This window comes from Lytechinus pictus, chromosome 12 (genome assembly GCF_037042905.1).
Source record: "Lytechinus pictus isolate F3 Inbred chromosome 12, Lp3.0, whole genome shotgun sequence".
NCBI lineage: Eukaryota > Metazoa > Echinodermata > Echinoidea > Temnopleuroida > Toxopneustidae > Lytechinus > Lytechinus pictus.
In genome coordinates this window covers 1,155,512-1,175,803 of record NC_087256.1, presented here as the reverse complement: position 1 = coordinate 1,175,803, position 20,292 = coordinate 1,155,512, and the positions used below count along the sequence as shown (strand labels likewise).

At 34.4% G+C, this 20,292-nt stretch overlaps 1 protein-coding gene across 6 annotated transcripts; it reads left to right on the top strand.

The window, feature by feature from the left end:
- The first annotated feature begins 268 nt into the window (after positions 1 to 268).
- LOC129273322 (ras-related protein Rab-24-like) lies at positions 269 to 20,091 on the top strand. Of its 6 annotated transcripts, none has more exons than XM_064108042.1 (9): positions 269 to 763; positions 1,403 to 1,724; positions 5,058 to 5,126; positions 9,530 to 9,608; positions 10,719 to 10,786; positions 11,386 to 11,488; positions 12,617 to 12,667; positions 14,004 to 14,063; positions 14,729 to 20,091. In XM_064108042.1, exons 2-9 carry the CDS (start codon positions 1,605 to 1,607, stop codon positions 14,791 to 14,793), a joined length of 615 nt encoding a protein of 204 aa, XP_063964112.1. In that variant the 5' UTR covers positions 269 to 763; positions 1,403 to 1,604; the 3' UTR covers positions 14,794 to 20,091. The 6 variants fall into 6 exon arrangements, with proteins under 6 accessions (XP_063964112.1, XP_063964110.1, XP_054766318.1 ...); XM_064108040.1 differs by having other exon boundaries at positions 1,403 to 1,730; XM_054910343.2 differs by having other exon boundaries at positions 269 to 835.
- Positions 20,092 to 20,292: the final 201 nt, after the last annotated feature.

Sequence of the window (20,292 nt, the reverse complement as noted above, 5' to 3'; positions counted from 1 at the left end):
ACTCCGCCGCCCCTGGTCACTTCGATCCTCCGAAATGGGGGAGGGGGCCGGTGGGGGCGACTGACTATATCCTGGTGGTGTGGGGGCTACAGTATAGAAGCCTATAGGCCTATGTTAATTAGAAGAAGATTTTTTTTCCATCTACTAGATAGAACACCCTCTTGAGTAAAGTTTATTTTCCTCTTCTGGACGCAATCTGCCCACGCCCCCGACCCCCCCCCCCCCCCCCCAGTAAAAAGCAAATCGAAGCGAAAATTCAGACGGCCGCGCCGGTGATATGATGACGTGACCTTTCAACTTGGAGCTGACGACTCACGAGTTTAGTAACGTAGGTTTGAGTGCATGATCTGATATATGCATGCAGTGGATGCGATGACCGAATATCGAGAGGGAGTTTCCGCATCAACAATTGTGTGAAACTGAAAGGCAATCAACAGTCTAGCCTCATGTTAACCTGAAAGAAAATATTAGCTTTGAGATTCTACTAATCATAACGAAATGCTGAACATGTTTTCTGGATAACTTTTTGGAAGTCCTGGAACAGTGAACGGCCACCAGACAACGATTTGCCGTGCATGCTGGACAATATAGCGCCAGGAACAGAAGCCACATTGAAAGGGCTGCAGCCGGGGAGATACAGGCTGCGCCGAGGTTGAGAACTCGTATACCATACGTGTCATTCATTGAGCCGACTGCAGCTGTGTGCAGAGCCAAGATCATTGATGACCAAGAAGAGTGTCATTTTTCATTCAAATGAGACACTGCAAGTTCGACCACAGCGGGATATTATTAGACAGAATTCAACTTTACAAATCATGACATTGGCTGTATGAGGGTATTACAAATTAGCACTAATAATAGTAATAATTTGATTAGCAAGCATTTATTTTATAAAGTTCGAGTAAGCTGCAGTCTTGCAGACAGCAGCGGACAGAAGAAGAAACGCGGGAACAATTTATTTGCTGTCAAAAATTGAAAGTACATCTAATATGTTAAACTGTCAATCATGACTGTTGGTGACTTACTAAATGATAATCTTACTTAGTAGATGCTGATTATTGATGATTGTATTGACTTTTCTTAATCAACATTTATGATAAAGTTTGGAAGTTCTGACTTCCTGTTTAATGGCAGTGAATTTTCATCATTGATTCATTTCAAACCCCCAAACATTGGCAAAATACTTCATCATCATCATCATCATCAGTGTACGGAAGAAGAAGGCAAGCCTGTCGAGACTTCCGGTCGTTCCTTCTGATAGTACTTGTTCCAACTTGACTATTTTAAATGTCTTGTAAAATTACATGCATGCATGTTGCGTGGTGAGAGATAAATTTAAAAGCTTATTCACAATACATTGACTACTGCTCCACTCCACTAATTATTTCACTTTTTGGTGCAGAAACCCTTGGAAGAGAGAAACAAACCAATAAAGTGCAGTGATACTACGACTACAACTAGAAATGTGGTGCAAGTTCTGAGGAGTAAAATGCGTTTTGATGAATAGACTAGTTTGAGTCTAGGTCCATGGTCTCAAGAACAAGGAAGACAATTGTTAATGGACATGCACAGACTTGAAGTAAACAGATCAAATTAATAACACAATGAGTGGAAGTAGAGTGGATCTCAAAGTTGTGCTCCTTGGAAAGGAGTATGGTGGAAAGACTAGTCTTGTGGAACGATATCTCCATGACAGATTTCATGGAGATGTTCCATACCAAAATGTGAGTGTGAGTAGTTCTAAATGAAGTCTTGATAAGTTTTCATGTATTTTGACTAATTTAAAGAATTGCATGGATTTGTGACGATAAAGTTGGTTATCATAATATCATTTACTCATTCAATGAACAAGGTTATGATATAACCTTGTTCTGTGTTAACTACTCCCTGTGTGAGGAAATAGGTTGGCATTGTTTGGCTTATTTTCTCTTGTTCTTGGGGACAAATGCTTGATTTTTTGACACTGTCAGTTTCCATTACAGCTATTCATCTTATAACTTACTCGTCAGTAAATTGAATTTTTAAAATTATTTTTCTTAATTAAAAATAGAGATTGGAAGATGACAATTTTCTTGCAAATGCAATTTTACTTTCCCCCAATAGAGGCGTACAAAAAATGAAGAAAAAAATTCAAGTTTTTGAGCGCTCTGGAATAAAAAAAATGATCCCAAGGTTACTAATATTGAAAAAAATGCAACTGTGTGGAAATAAGTATTTTTGGTACAAAATTGATATTTTAATGAACTTTTAAAGTGTGTGCTGTGTACTGCACTGGCATACCATAGATCAACATGTACCTGGATTCACCACAGGTAGGATGGTTGCAGTGAACAAGTGGGTATCATCAGCTACAGGCTGTATGTTTGAATATGTAGTTTGAAAAGCCAATAATCCATTTTCATAATATTTCAGTGGCCAATACTTTTTTTCTCTATTTTTTCAAATGAGAGAATCAATTAAAATTGATCAAACAAACTTGAACTGAAACAATTCAGTTTTCTCAGGTCGTAATCACATCACAAATGGGATGTTTAAAGTGGCTGAAATGATGCAAATCAGGGATGACATGAATTAGTTTTGTTTTTTGTCTACAATTCACAAACTGTCTAAAATACAGAAGTTTTCATTGGTGTGTTGTCATAATAAAAGAAAAAAAATGTTCTTTGGATAAGCATGTCCATTTCTCTAAGAATGAATGAAAAGGAACATGATTGAGCATGCTCAGAAAATTCAATGATAAATTGTTTTTTGATATATATAGACATTTCAAATCTAATATATTTTCACAATGTAAAAAGAATAGACAAGACAACGAAAAGGATAAGTTAGACAATTTCAGAGAAGATTAGTTCCTTGGCTTTTCAAAGTTGAGAATGTGCACCAGTCTTAAATTAACCTACATCTACAATGTACGTCATATATTTGTTTATTTTGAAAATTAAGGGAAAAGGGCACTGACTATGTCTAGAGCTGACAGACCCTTCACTATTGTGCAAAGGTGACATAGATTATGAAAGATTTTCTTTAGGGCTGTTAATAATATTAATTGAAGAGTGAAATTAAACAAGCAACAAGTTTGTCAAATTGGATGGGACAAATATATATATTTAAAGGTATTGAATATTAATGGGCATACATGTACAAACCAAGTGCCTTATAGCCCCACCTCACGTTCTAAACTTCTCATATCTGGCTAGGTTCAATACTATAATGCAACATTTTGAGTACCGGGTAAATGTAGTCTTGTAATATAGACTCACTTGAATGATGACACACTTATTCACTACTCATATCTCAATAATTATGTTACCAGGTAGCAAAACAGTTTTTTTTTTCTCTCAATGCATTTTAGTTTCTCCCCACAAATGAATTCATAAGCAAATTCTTCTAAATGGTTATCTGAAAATATTTTAAGACTTCCGATTTATAACATGCAGCCAATGGGAGACAAAACACAGTGTTGGTTAGTTTTGCATTTATTTCTGGGGGGGGGGGGGGGAGGGGTCAGTGCCATTGGAGAGTGGACAGCATGATCAGCATCCATGAGAAAAAAGGGGGGCTGATAGGTGCGAATTACAAATCAAGTGTCAAAAACGAAGAAAAAAAAGAGAAAAAGAGCCCTAAATCATGATGAATAGGTGAGTATGTAATTTGCATATCTGGGATATCGGCACAAATATCTCTGTGCGAGTCTGCGACATGTGGGGACATCTGCACAAAATTTGTGTTTAGAATGTTTTTGTGGCCTGGCCTGACAAAATCACCCTCATTATGGGCAATATCTTGCAGATATTGTCCACTCTTCAATGGCGGTGACCGCCCTCCCCCCTCCCCTGGATATATTTTCAGTGAAACAGTTACAGTTGTATGCAAGTTATGAAAATATGCAATGTGCAAGCAGATGATGTCATTTCCCACTTTCTGTTTTCCTACTTCATTATATGAATTATGAAGTACATGAAGGCAAGTACATGTAAGGACATCATAGCTTGCTCATTGCTTATTCATGATGACATGCAATTTATAATTGTTATCAGCAAGACAAAGCAACTTATTGATCCCAAAACTTCCATTATGTATCATCTGACTTTATGACATTGTGTTTGTCAATTCAGTGCTTTGCTTCATTTTTTTTCTATTTATGTTTTTTTTTCAGCCCATAAATATCACTGTATTGAATGTGTAATGCTTTAATTGTGATAATGCAAATTTTATCTAAAAGATATACATTTAATTGTAGGCTACATGTATGTGTGAATCATGGAAATTGATAGAGAGCTATCACTGAGATTCCTGCTCAGGAAATCTCAACAATTCATCCTGAATTATGATCTACAGGAAGTAATCCTGATACCCAAGGTTTGAAAGTTATTTCCCGGACTTTGTTTCCTTTCCTTGCTTGTTTGTCTTTAATATAGTGTGAAATTTGATACACGGTACATGTACTTGTGATGAAAGGAAAAACATCTTGTTGAATCTGAATGAAACTGATTTCCATCATACTTTATATAAGAACATCTATTAATACTTGTACGTAAATGCATGCACATGTACAAAATTATGCATTACCGTATTTTGTAGCCTTTGCTGGGGAGTGAGTAAACCATCTAAATTTCATTTGATGTCAATCCTGAAGTTTTAGACAATTGTAGGCAATTTTGAGATTGCGACCGACACTAGATTTAAAAAAATGAAAAACTTTTTTGAAAACAAATTCATCACCTTTGAAAGGATACTGTGATTCAATTTGAAAGTATTAGCAATTGATTGATTGCATGAAAAAGTCTTAAAATGAAGATCATCATGTATGTACTTATAGATATTCCATTAAAAATATATTTGAAAAAAAACCCATTCATTTCACTGTCCAACTGTTCTACAATTCAAAGTGAACTGTTTTTATTTTTTCTTTGCATCAAGCAACATTGTTATGATAGATTTTCCCTCTATGATGTCCAAGAAGCAAGAATAGTTGCCTGTCTTCATTCTAGAAACACAACATACCAGGTGTTAATTGATAACATTGATTGACAAAATGTCTTCATTTTATATTTCAGACTATAGGAGCTGCATTCGGTGCCAAGAAGGTTGATGTATATGATCGGACAGTCACAATGGGTGTATGGGTAAGACAATTATCCCACATATGTACCACTATGGTTAATGGTTCTGTCGGCTCAGTTCAGTAGAATATTTGATTCCACTTTAACATTATGAATTAAATCTTGTCTGAGTATTTTATCTGTAAAAGCAGGTGTGTTCAGTTCTAACACATATAATTGATCATCTCATTAGGCATATTGCATAAAAGCTATTTTATGACACTCTGATAGATCTTTGTCATTTGATTGGTTGTTTGATATCATTTAGCCTATTTTACAAAGAAGTCATCATTAATACAGTTTTTGGATCCATTCATCATGCAATTTTGGACAGCTGATTTTGTTCACGCTTGCCGAGAGCCCGAGACCACCGGCACAACAAGTAAAAATATTTGTGTTTGCTGCATGCATTACTGTTACACGTATGTATGTGCGAGACGGTGCTCGCTCTGCTGCATGCACTTTGCATCCAAATAAATAAATATGTCAAATGACAAGGATCTATTTTTAGGTGTCATACAAAACTATATTTCTTATTCATTTGTGCAATGAACAGATTACTTCATAATTTCATATGGGGAAAGATGGAATGATCCATTCAACTTGGCTACTCCTTGTCGGACCATTTCATCTTTCAACTCATGAAATATTCTGTCCATTGCACTCATCACCATTCATTATTATCATTATGATAACTTGCATTCTATGGTAATTATTATATCCCTTATTTAAGATTGTTGTATTGAGAGTGTACACATGGACCTATTACGAATGGACATTCAACGAGGGCATTTTATGACCACCACCTGTTTCCAGCCGTCAAAATTGCTGTCTAACCCTTAACTTTCTCTTTACGCGGTTTTTACGACGACCGCCCGGGGCGATTGTTTACACAAGCTCCTTTCGGCCGATGATCGTCACCGATCGATCACTGGCCCTCTTTCGACCAAAGACGGTCATGTTGTAGCCCCGATTGCCAATAGGGATAGTCCCTACATTACCTAGAATGCAATGTGCAATTCATATCCGGTTTTTCAGTACATTATTTTAGGCTGTCTATAGTGTGCGATTGTCGTCTGTCCATCAACAAAAATCCCGTTAAATTTCATCAATCCTGTGGAATTTTATGCCCAAATGAAAATCAACTTCTGACTGAAGGTAAGCGCTACTATCGACATCAATACTGTCCGAAAAAGATGAAATTTTAACGTTTTTCCGCAGATTTTTTCGTCAAATTTCAACTGCTTTTTTGCCGTAGATATACGGATCTGCAAGGTGATGTCAATGCATTTCATTTCCGGTTGTTAGCGATGTACGTAAAAAATACGTTTATGCACGCCTGTTTTCTTGTTTCTGCTATCATTTTCATAGCGCTAACGTTCGCTGCTGTGAGTTGCTTTTGATAAAGTGAACGAACAACATCGCAATGGGTAGGAGCAGCGTACAATTGATTTCCGCTGTCCATCAGTGAGAGCGTGCTTTACGACCGGCTTGATGGGCGTCAGCTGCCAGCGCTCTGTTTATAAAAGGATTAGCGGCGACGGTCTTTGGGTCAAAGGAGGGGATTCGTTGAATGTCCATTCGTAATAGGTCCATGGTGTACACAAGGAGAAAAGAATAGTTTTACTACGAAAAACGTTTGCCATGAAATAGTTCATTTACCTTGCTGACGTCACGCATAGTCCATTTTTTCCCTAGGGAAAAAGTGAACTATACGTTTTTTGACCCCGCCCCCTACTCGATTCGCGAGCTGTGCGGCTCGATGCGAGCAGAGCGCTGCTCAGCCCAACGGTACTCTCTACTGCATGCCACGGGCAACTTTCGGCGAGCTGCACTAACCAGGTGCGCTCGCTGAACAGACAATCAATACGGCAAGGCTTATTGTTTTCTCAACGATTGTTCCATCATCGACTAATTAAAAATCGTTTTGCTGTAAAAGTCGGGTATCAACGAAGAATATCGTATGAAGAATATATATGAGTGGAAGGGATATAAAACAAATATACAATGACCCATTCTCGGAACTGGCTAAAACTATTTGCACTCAGGAACATCACATAGTACTATTCTCCCTCGGGCCGATGGCCCTCGGGAGAATAGTACTATATGATGTTCCTTCGATGCAAATAGTTTTAGCCAGATCCTCGAGTGTCATTGTATATTTGTATACTATAGCAATAGTCAACATCCAATCAGAATCGGAGGTTTCTAGAAAGTTACTATTGTATGGCAAAGATACCATAATAGTTACTTTTATACAACTGGCCCATGGTCTTTTATATTATACAGTTGAGGTCAAATGTATACATGTAAATCTTTGTATAAAAGGGGTTGTGTAAAATTATTGTTTCCGCCTTTTTAGGGGCAAATGTCAAACTAGCATTCGGGTATGGTTCGATTTGTATCTCGGTCTACTAGCAGATGGTCTAATGATCAGATAATCTATTGATATGGTTATTGGTCTACTTACCAGTTTGTTGTACATGTAATATTCTATTTGATCCACCTATCACTTGGTCTGTCATTTCGTCTAATGCCCATTTTCTTTTTTTTCTAATTTTCTCTGACTATTTTTTTAAACATACTTTTTTCACTTTTTCAAATGGAAATTTGGTTCATAAACACTTCATAATTTCTATATACAGCACATGAAAAAAATATTGAATTGTATGGAATGAGATGAATTAAAGAAAGAAATTTATGAAGTTTGTTTTAGTGTTTCATAAAATAATTTTAAAATTATGTATTTCTTACCATTGTTATCAGAATATGAGTTTTACAGGGATCCTCTGTGATTCACTTTTTATTCATTTTTAAAAGCTGATACTCGAGTCTACTTGATTTGATATTGGAGTATCCCTTTAAAGTTGAATTAAGAAGACGATTCCAAATATTGAGATATTTACATTAATAGCAACCTTACAACCCCCCAAACACTAAGAGGTGATTCGAACCCCCATTTTCTTTTTTCAAAATAGTGAATTTGAACGATTTATCCCTACCCATTTTCCCCGTGTTCGCTCCTGCAGTGCCTACCGAGACGGGTGTTCTTTGAGTGTGACGTCACCGGGGGGTATTCGGTCCCGGTGTAGTAAACAAGGCAGTGCCGCTTTGTGTACTATGCACGTACGCCTTCATATGGAATAACTGCAGTTGAAGTTGTATCTGCGAGCCATAGAACTTGCAAAGAGGAAATGATTAAAATATTTGTGGCCGTACTATTATTCCAAATATGTAAATTCCCTCAGAATGATACCATAGACCCTAAAGGAATAATTTCAAGGTGAATAATATGAAATTTGATCGAGATCTTCTCACCAGTCGATAACGTAGCAGACGTGTTATTATGACATATTTATCCGCGTGTGACGCGGCTCTTGCAAAAAAACACAGTTGGTTGCGGAATTGCTTTGTGCCGACCGGCCGCCCGCTCCGGCGCAGCTAGCTGTCGAGCTACCGTACCGCATACCTTCCTTGTTGTCTTCAACCATAGAGATGTATACTAATTACTATATATCTCTCTGTCTTCAACTCACTTGCGAATTGCGTTTGTATGTGTGACGGTGACCCCTAGCGTAATTAAATATAGAAAACAACTCAGAAGGCCGAGAAAGAATAATACGTTTGGTTCAAGATTGTTCTGTGGAATGAGCTATGAGTGGAAATGATCCAGAGGATATAAAAGTGGAGTCAAAGACAAAAGAAAAGAAGAAAAAACGCCAGGGGATCGCTGCACGGCCACCAGACCATAACAGTACACTCAATGCCTGGGTGTTGTGTGTACTAGTATTATGCGTTCAGCGCGCGCTGAGCGAGAGCTGAGCTATCCGCCGGAATTACTTTCCAGCTACTCACTTGATTGAACATCGTGATAAAATAAATGAGAAATAGTGAAAATATCATTCAATAACTCACTGTTTGCTATCTTACATCATGATTGAAGAGTTCATGATGGTTATTCATACTGTTTTTTATACAGGGAAAGTAAAGATTTGTACATATCAGTCCTATTTGTTTGATTCGAGTTGCTTTGAAAAAAAATTGTAAAATATCTTTCTCTCTCTGCATAGCATTTCTGTATGACATTCAGGCACCTCTTATACTAAATTCCCCCCGGTGACGTCACACTCCGAGTGACTTTTCTGTACACTCGTCTCTCGGGCTCTGACAGGTGGCTAATTTCATAGACTTTCAAAGCAAAATATCGAGAAGGCAGAGGATTTTTGTGACATGCTATCTGTTTGAACAACTTATATATACTATATATTGTGTGTAGAACCTATATTTATGGAAACTCATCCCCTTCTTAATTCAACTTTAACAACACTAAAAGAGTACAGTATGTCAATTTATGTAACACATTGAATGAGTGATATTTTGAGATAGGTGCATTGTATAATATTAATGATTTAATTTCACTCAATTAGGACACTGCTGGATCAGAGAGATATGAAGCCATGAGTAGGATATATTATAGAGGGGCCAAAGCTGCCATTGTTTGTTATGGTAAGAACAATTTTATAATTACAAGTCCAAATCAAACCAGTGCCAGAAGTGAGAAATCATTCAAGCAGAGAGTGCCTATTTTATACATACAGGAAGCAATGTGAAATTGCATTGTTGATGTACATGTATACTACCTGAATTTGTAATTTGTGTGATAGAATGCCTAAATGACCAAATACACAATGTAATGTATTGTGTTGAATGGATGCACAGAACTTAATACATGTAGGCATGCACATGTAAAAAACTGCATCACATGCTCATTACACTATGCTAGTGGTTCAGGTCAAAAGTACAAAGATTAAGTTTGTTTGTTTCTTTATGTAATGGAACAAAAAGAGAAGCAAGCGCATAGTGTGTGAGAATGGATTTAATATTTCCCCTATTGCATGGATCTGAAGAACTAATTAAAAAAGAAAATAAATATGGAACAAATACTGATGCTCAAATGAGAAGATGAGGATTCAGATTTGTCACTGAGTATGATTATTAGGATTTGTAGGATTGTAGTATTATTTGTTTTGTCATGATTTTTTTAAAGGTCAAGTCCATTCCCCCAAAAGTTGAGAGGAATAAAAAGAGAAAAATTAAGAAGCAGAATTAGAAACTTATAATATTTTAGATTTTTCCTCATTTTCACAAAACAGTTATAGAAATCATTTGCAGTAGGCAAACGAGATGTCACTAACACTTGTCTTTATTTTCAAGTATAAAAAATTTCAATATCTACATGTACCTCCAATAATGTAAATCTTGAATTGATTTTTCATTTGATATACAGTCATTCAGTTTATTATGAGTCAGTAAAGAGCCTGTTTATCATCAAACCTTAAAGGAATAAAAAATAGTTTGTGTGACACCATCAACTCCCTCTTTTTTGTTGAAATATGTAAACCTTTAAATATTATATTTCACATCTGAATTGATGAATTTTCTATGTTATACTTTTTTCAATTTTTTTCTAACCAATTTTATGGATGGACTTGGCCTCTAAGTTCATAAATGTATTATATTGATCAAAACTAATCAAAATCACCAACTTTTTTTGGAAGATCTCACCCTAATAAGTGCCTAAATCTCAAATCAAATCATTTTTTTTTCTTTCTGCAGATTTAACAGATGATCAGAGCTTTTCAAAAGCAAGATTCTGGGTAGATGAATTGTTAAAGAATGAAGAGGTAATTATAAACTGGAGACAATCACTTGCATACACTTAATGAAATTCGGTAGAAAGGATATTCATTCTTAACCATTCTGTGGGTTGTGCTTCCTTCTTATTCATTTTTTTAAATGTTCAGAAACTCCAAACACACAAAGCTTATTTGTCTTAAGACAAGTACCTGTTTTTCGTGCAGTTTCAATTAACATCACTTGTATCAAAGACACTTCAAGGAGAAGACTGGACACAGTTAATAGAACGTGTAATGAAACGCTCGGGGACGATTGCCCTTTATTGCTGAGTATGTAGACAGTCGCATATCACCATTTTGGATTGTGTACAAAACATTTGAGGGTAATGGTGGAGGGGTTAAGAATAGAGACTATTTTTACATTTTAAGATTTTTTTCTTCGAATTTCTTTTTTTAAATTAGAAATGAATATATCTTAGAGGTTTTGGGAAAGAAAAGCTGGAATTACCTCAACAGTGCTTCCTCGTGCCCTCTCCCAAATCCCTCTCTTATTTTCCCCCATATGTGTACACACAACCCCTGCTCTACCGACTGAGCAATCGCGCCTAGAGTTTTACCTGTTTATTATTCTTCTGTTCTTGTTTCAGCACTGCAAAATCTATTTATGTGGGACAAAAGTTGATCTTGTACAGGATGACAAGAAGAGTAGTAGAAGAGTTGATTATCATGCAACAACAGATTATGCTGATGGTATGTACGACTTTAATCTTCTATCTGTTATAAAATTTCTGAACTGACTCCAAATTCAATCAACAATTCCTTCTTATTAAGGTAAAAGTAAGTGGTTGCATCAAACAATTATTTCATGAGAAATTCTTTTAAATTAGGGGTTAATTGTCAAAATATTATCATACATCTTGATCTAGTACATTAATGTAAACTTATCTTTATAAAATCATTAAATCTCAAAATTAATAATTGTGGTGATCACTAACACAGAAAAACATATGATTGACAATGTATTAATATTGCTTCGAAAAATACCTGACATTTGATGGAATTCCATGCTTATTTTGCACATTTCTCTGGAATTACGCATTTTCTTCCAGAGCTATTTTGCACATATTTTTTGTTTACACATACAAACACTTTGGTGGTAATTTGATTGGTTTCTGTTCGAACTCATTTTGAGATCGTTACCACAACTGGTATTTATCTTTAAATGTAACTGATACTGAATCCCTCTGTAGATCATGTTGATGTTAGGACATTTTAGATAGACCAAGAATATGAAAAATAAAATTAGAAGCGTGAGTAAAAAAAAAAAATCTGGGGTTTTGGGTAGTCGTTTTGAAAAATTTCTTATTTAAATTAATTACATAATTGCCATTAACACCTTATGTTTAACTTTAACCAACCTCCTGAGAATAAACTCCAGCTCAGGTTTTACTTTGTTCATTGCACTGGTTAACTCTTTGCATGCTGGAGTTGCCAATCCACACCAAATAATACACATAAAGCCCATTGAGCTGCAGATTTCTTGACACGTTTACAAGTGAAATCCTTGTGCATCATATGCATGATATGTACCTGTGATCAATAAATTGTGAAATTTTGAATATTTTTGTAGTTTGGAATGTTATGGAAAGAAAGTCAGATATTTTAAAAAAATGTGTAACATACACACTCTGTTTCTGAGTTCTATTTGAGTGATAAAGCCTTTATTAGATTTTTTAGTAATGAGATTTCAATTCTTATTGCAATTTTTCAATTATTGATTGATGGATCAAAATCCAAGGCTCAACATATTTCATTTAAATGTTTGTATATCCTATTTTTACATTTTGATATATTATTATTTTCTCTTTTAATCCACAGAAATACGTGCCCAGGTCTTTGAAACATCAAGTAAAACAGGATATAATATAAGTAAGTTTCTGATATTATTTTGTGTGGTAGAAATGTTGAATTAAAAGGTCAAGCACTATGCATTTTACTGTAATGGGTATTCTTAAAAGACCAAGATATCAAGAAGTAGGATTAAACAGTAAAAATCCCTTGCATTATGTATGTCAGCAACTCAGCATACACTGTCTAAACTTCTTGCTGTGACAGACCCTTTAAAATGTTGTACATTTAAAGGGATGGTCCAGGCTGAAAATATTTATATCTGAATAAATAGAGTAAAATTCACAGAGCAAAATGCCGAAAATTTTCACCAAAATCGGATAACAAATAATGAAGTTATTGAATTTTAAAGTTTATAAATATTTTGTGAAAACAGTTATATGCACATGGTCATGAATATTCATTAGGTGGGCTGATGTCACATCCCTACTTTCCTTTTAATTATGTTATTACGTGAAATCATGAATGTTTCATTTTTTCTTACATTTTTGCAGCAATAAATAACTAATGCACTTAATCAGTTGTCAATCCAATTGTTTTAGTTCTTGGTAGAAAATATTTGAATAAACCTAATTTCATATAATAAAATACAAAAGAACAAGTGGGGATATGACATCATCAGCCTGCCTAATGAATATTCATAAAGACATGCCTAGAACTGTTTCACCGGAATAATGCAAATCTTTAAAGTTCAATAACTTCGTTATTTGTTACCCGAGTTGGATCAAATTTTCAGCATTTTGCTCTGTGAATTTTACTCTATTTATAGAGATATAAATATTTCCAGCCTGGACCATCCCTTTAACTCTGCGTATTAAAGTCGACATTCCTAAAGTTGAAGCAGTGTTAAGACCAGATTATTGAAAATATGTGTTATACCTCTTATAAGTTGAACAGATTTTTGTGGTTCCAAAAGATTCAACTTAAGGCAGAGTTACATGTATGCCTTTTACATGTACACGTATTGTGACTTTTGCACAGAGGTAGAGTAGAACTCAGTAAAAAAGAGAAAAAAATATTTTGTTTATACACAGGAAGTGGAATAATTATTTATATTGCTATGTCATTATTCACATATTTTATTGGCCATTTTAGAATCACATAAATTAGGGATCTCATGGTGTGTCATTCTCATTTTTTTCATTAATTTTAATATTTTGCCCAAGTACAAAGGTTTCATGGCCTGTGAAATTGAATAAAAAAATAGAAATCGTGAAGTAATTGATGATGAGTGATGACTTCAATATGAGTGATCATCTATCAATTCATACTACATATTAATAATTATAATGCAATATTTTATACATATTAATGTGATCATCTGTTTTATTTTGATTACATCTTATATTTTTGTCAGAGGAACTTTTCTTCAAGATAGCCAAAGATTTTGTGGATGATCCGAAGAATAATGAAAATGGTAAGTCATTAGACTCATCGTTTGAAACACAAATGATATTTGATTTCTAGTTTCTCCCCTACCCCCTCCCCCACCCCCAAAAATGAAATAATGATAATAATAATGGTGATGATAATGATAATTTAATGAAAATGAAATATTTAGAACCACCTCATTCTCTTGTCAGTCCTAGACTTTAAATACAGACCATATTTGGCTCTTTGATTAAGAGATGGGTCTTGAGAAGTCTAGCACAAGGAAAGTGGCTTTCAGCTTCCAGTTGAGGCATGTTTTGTTTCCAAAACTTTGAGATTGGATAGGAAGGGACATTATGTTTTGCTGCAGTTTTTATGGTCATGAATAACCAAAGTTGTACTTATAAAGATGAAAATGATCTGGTATTTTGACCATGATTGGCTATTTACCAGTTCTTTATAAGTGAATGGAAGCAGCATATGACAAAGGGGAAAGGGGAAGTATAATGCGCAAAGTACTCTTTCAATGCATGTCTGTAATCCATTATGTTATTGAAAGTTTGTATTACCAGACATGCTAAAAGAAATTTCATTGTCATTGTTTGAGAATATCTGGTTGGGGAGCAGCCATTCCCATTAATACTCCCGTCTGATATTTAACATCATTTGGTTTATATCTTTACATTATTATTTTTCTATTTTTTTTTAAAGGAGAGGAATCGCCCAATACACTGAAGCTAGCAGAAAACAGTCAGAAGAAATCATGCCCATGTTGACACCATGAGAATCCAAAGCCTTTCTGCAATCTTGATTCATTCATTCGGACATTTAATCATGTGACAAATTGGATCATCTAGATTTCAATTCAACATGATTTTGTCGGACTAAAATATAAAAGTGAAATGACTTATAACTACCACTTGAATTTAACAGTATTTAGTCTGCAAAAACAGGTTCTATTTTGATGTTTGATGAAGTCACAATTCGTGCCAAGTTGCCAGGAGAAGCTACTGGAACTGCATATGGGAAAGTAGTCTGCAGTCGGGGGAACTCAAATTATTCATTAATTGAAAAGCAATGTTGTGGATTTGATGCCATATACTCGTGTCATATTCTGATTGATCATTATCTTGGAAATGCTTAGTTCAGGATTTTAGAACCCATGTTGATCTTGTGACTTACCCACGACGGTTGAGAATGCTCTCTTTAGCAATCTCCATGGACCAAATGATCAATATCAAGATTAGTTGCTGCTTCAGTGCACATGTATGCAAGTGTCATCTGCATTCTTTAGTCAGAGTCTACTCTAGATATATGTTACCCTCATATGTGCTCTACTGAATTTGGATTTAATTTCCACTGATTATGATAACAATAATAATAATAATGTCATATTTTACCCAGGGAAGCCACTTCAGTTCACTGTTCTCCCAGCAGACCCTGCTTTATGATGTCATTATTATCCTGTCTTTAACTTGATCGGGTGCTCAAGCATTCGAGAAATTTCTTCCTACCGGGCCTTATTTACTACACCCAGGTGGAGAGTGGCAAATGTAGATAAATGCCAAGCTGCCAAAAGACGAGAGGTATTAAACTGAAGCAAGAAAGTTTTGTTCATAGTTAACTTGCTTCTAGTAAATCAGCCCTACCACTACAGACCATTTCCCCCTGTTTCTTCGTTTGAAAGAAAGAAAATATATGTTTTCTTGTTTTTATAAAAAACAAAGAAAGGAATTTGTACAATAATAGTCATTGATCTTTGTGCAGATGGAATGTTTGCAAATGTCATGAAATGCTTGAAGCTAATGATTCATGACATGAGGTTTCTTGGGCCTTGAAAGAAACCAACATGAAGATATATTTCACAAGATTTCTGGGTTTAGTATTATGTTTAGATACATGCAAACATAATTATTTGCCAATTAATCTGCTTCTTGAATTAGAATTATTCAGCTGTTGGGTCAACAAAGTAAAATCTGTGGTCCATTTTTTAATTTGCATCTAAAACTACTTCTTTGGTCATATAGAATGAAAAAATGAATTTCATTAACAAGATCTGGATTAGTAAATTATTTATATTTTATTCCAGAAATGTATCAATAACCTTGCCATTCTACAAAAAGTGATGTTATTCCAGCTCTTGAAACATAAAGTGGTTGAAAAGGGAATATATATTGATTGATCAGTTGTGTTCCAAAGTTGTGTTGTATTGTATATGACCAGGGATCTGTATCACATAGGTTGGCAATAGATTGTTAATGGCCAATCAAGATGATCGTTGCAGGTTAAACCCTTATCATGAACCAATCAGAATCATTCTTTCATATTTTTGATTTATTACTTATATTTGTGTTACTAGTCCCAGGCCATCTCTTTATACACTCTTCGATCCTTCTTTCATCTTTCCTGCTATTTTCTCTCTCTTTTTCTTTTTGTTTTCATTGTAAATGTGAAAATAATTGAAGGAAGTGTTGTGGAGGACAGTCACACACATTCCTACTCTCACCGCCCCCTTCCGATCGTGGAACCACATATTCAATTGAAATATTTATGTACTGTTATTGATTATTGTAGTACATGTAGTTGCAGTATATTGATTCATAAAAAATGTAACTTGAAATGAATTATGTTTTCTTCAGTCTTCCTGTCTATGTTCCAATCATTTTTAAATGTTTTCAATTCAATTTGAAAAGAAAATCAATGAAGAGTTGCTATCTTTTTGTACCAGTGGTATGTTCACATCACATGTTTTGGATATGCCTGAAATTTTAGTATACACGTCATAGGATGGGCCGGGGGGGGGGGGGTCACCATGGGGCTGTTTCATAAAGCTGTTTGTAAATTTATGGATGACTTTACGATCTACTTGAGTCTACTTGTTTTAAGTGCTAAATCAGGTTATCGGTCATTATGATTCCCATTTGCTACAGTTGAATGATGATCTTTGCAGATTATAATCTCAATTCTCAGTGATACCAAGCATATAAACGCAAAGTTTAATATTTTTCAAAATTTAGATAGGTTTATTGGAAATTCACTCTCTCTTTCATTAAACACCAGGGAAATTTTGGGGTATATCATTTAGCGCAATAACATGCTAAACTATCAAACAGCTGTAACCGAAAAATTAAAAATCCATATTATACTGTTTGAAACAGAAATCGGAAACAGAAATCCTCCAAAAATTTGTTTTGCCCAATTGTGCATTCCCAAGGTTCTCTGAATGTTTTGCTGCCACACTGTATAGGAAGATGCAGAGAGAGAGAAGAAATAGGATGTAGAAAAAGATGACCATAGATATTTAGAAGGGGAGGAAACAGTCCATTGCATTGGGTACATACCATACTAAAAATATATGTCTTTGTCATGCTTTTTACTTTTCTTTAAAATTAAGATTGATTTTCTTTCCCTCTTAATTGATGCTTCCATTTAAATTACATACACTGGTAATAATATGGTGAATAGAAATTATTTTGCTTCGGATTCAAGGAAATAGCTTTCAGGTGGCAGGGGTGTAGTGGATTTAGATTGGCAATTGATGTCTTACTCATAATGAATATATGAAATAATTACCGTTATTGTTTAATTTGGAAAATTCATATTATTGATCATTTAGAATGAACTTGTGTATATCTAAATTATATATGTGTCCTGATTGTAAATTTCTTTATGATTTAAATAAATACTCAGTGATTCAGTGAGGTTCAATAAGATTTTGATTTTTAAAAATTATAGCTGTGAAGAACAAAGAGGTTCATAATGATGCTGTAAAGGTAAAGTTTTTGAAATGTTATATCTTTGAAAGTAAATGGATTTGTTCCATGAAAATTGGACATATGATTAATCAAGGTTCACTGATCATTTGGCATGAGTATTAGGTCACATTATGGGCCAAAAGTCATTTGAGGTCAACAAACAGAGTGTTGTATTATAATTTTTTTTCATCTTAGTTGCTTTTAGAATTGGCACTGCAGCTACATTGGATTGCAAAATGCAGGTGAGACTGCCAGAGGCTTTCCACTTTTTTAAAACATTCGCAATACCAAATTACTCTGACATGTGTAAACATACTTCCTTCTTGCTCTGTGCACTTAAAGGGGAATCCAGCCTTGGCCATTGAATGATGTGTTGGGAAGGAGAAAAATAAATTAAACAGAATGGTGAAAGTTTGAAAGAAATCGGACAAGCAATAAGAAAGTAATAGCTGCTTTAAAATTGAGATCACTAATACTATGTAGATTTCAAATTGGCAACTGGGTAAGTAAATTATGACAAGGGGCAAGGACAACTTTCCCATAGGCCATGTACTTTATTATCAGGGATTTGTGGTTTTCTCCTAAGTACCCATTCCCCTGGGGCAGTAATCTAAATATAACCCAGGTATAGTATATTGTTTTATGTCCTCATGAAAGAAAAATATAATTTGAAATAAAACTTTTGGGAAAAATGACATTTTAGCCATAATATGTATTGGAGTACATGGAAGAGTAGTCCTTGCCTTACATCACTATGACATCCCATATGCGGCCAATTTGAAGTCTCCATGGGTATAGTGATTACCAATATTTACAACTTTTAAAAATTCATAACTTTCTTGTTGTTTGTCCAATATTGTTCAAACTTTCACCTATCAACTTGTCTGATTTTTCTTTTTCTTATAAAAACAAGTTTTTATTTGGGTTGAATTCCCCTTTAATTCATGAAATTTGTTCATCTTAAGTGCTGATGATGATGAAGTACACTGTTTGAAGGGTTATGCGACATTTGCTCTTACAACAAATGCTACTCCGCTAATTTCTCTGAAGATGAGAGTTAAATGGGTTGTGGTAGGTTTTTTTTCAGAATCATGTAATGATTAGTATTGATGTTGAGGTGAGCTTTGAAGCCCTGGGCCCTGTTGCATAACAGTTACTATCATGTCAACTTTGTTTTAAAGGACAAGTCCACCCCACAAATAGTTGATATGAATAAAAAGAGAAAAATCCAACAAGCATAACACTGAAAATTTCATCAAAATCGGATGTAAAATAAGAAAGTTGTGACATTTTAAAGTTTTGCTTAAATTCACAAAACAGTTATATGCACATCCTGGTCGGTATGCAAATGAGGAAACTGATGACGTCATCCACTCACTATTTCTTTTGTATTTTATTATATGAAATATTCTTATTTTCTATTCATTATTAAGTGAAAAAGCGATTAATTCCTCCCCGAACATGTGGAATTAGCATTGTTTAAATCTATGTGTTTCAGTCTAGTTGGTCCTTATTGTCAAGTCTGTAAAAAATGAACTATTGTATAATTCAAACAATAAAAAACATAAGAAATAGTGAGTGAGGGACATCATCAACTGTCTCATTTGCATGTCACTCAGTTGTGCACAACACTTTTTGTGAAAAATAAGCGAAACTTTAAAATGTCATAACATTCTTATTTTACATCCAATTTTGATGAAATTTTCAACATTATGCTCATTTGATTTTTCTCTATTTTTTCAAATCAACATTTTTTTTTCTTTTTATATATAAATCAACATTTTTTTTGGGGGGTGGACTTGACCTTTATCTTTCATGGAATCCTTGATTTTGATTGGCTGCTAAGCTATAATAGTAACTTTGATGCAACGGAACCCAGGGTTTATGTTTGGTTTAATACTTAGTGCATTTTTACAAGGAGCAATTGTCGCAAGAGCAAATGTCTTGGAACTATTTGAATTGACATTTCCTATGAGTGTAATTAGGAGGTTAAGTGGATTTCCAGTATTTAGCTTGAGCACTGAGCATCTGAAGAGAGGTTGTAAGGTGTGTCATTTTTTTAAATGACATTTGGAATGGCATTACTCTTATGTCTTTAAAGTTTGATCTGCTTTCATAATCCTCTCAATCAATTATTTCATGCTTGCATATGTATAATGGAATGATTATTGAGAGAAGAGCTTTCTATGGTTCTTTGATTTTTGTTTAACATGTGTTTGTTTAATTTAATATGTTTTGTTTTTATATGACTTTGTTCTTGATGTGTAAAAAATATCTGCTCATTAAAGTTGCCAACAGTGAGCATCTTGGTACACAATATATTTCTCTATCAACTTTAAATTACTATGAGATCTCTTATAAAATAATTTTATAATGTATATGTGCAATTAATTTTCTTTTAAATGACAATATTTACTTTATTTTTCACAATATCAATGTAGTTACGTATATGATTGTTTTCTTTTATCACAGTATCATCTGCTTTAGCTCTTTAACAGGAAAAATTATAAAATCTTTCCT

Bases quoted from the DNA above. Each gene is read 5' to 3' on its own strand.
- LOC129273322 (XM_064108040.1), top strand. From the start codon at position 1,605: ATGAGTGGAAGTAGAGTGGATCTCAAAGTTGTGCTCCTTGGAAAGGAG. The intron at 10,787-11,385 runs GTAATTATAAAC...TTCTTGTTTCAG, and splicing joins AATTGTTAAAGAATGAAGAG to CACTGCAAAATCTATTTATG. The intron at 14,064-14,728 runs GTAAGTCATTAG...TTTTTTTTAAAG, and splicing joins TCCGAAGAATAATGAAAATG to GAGAGGAATCGCCCAATACA.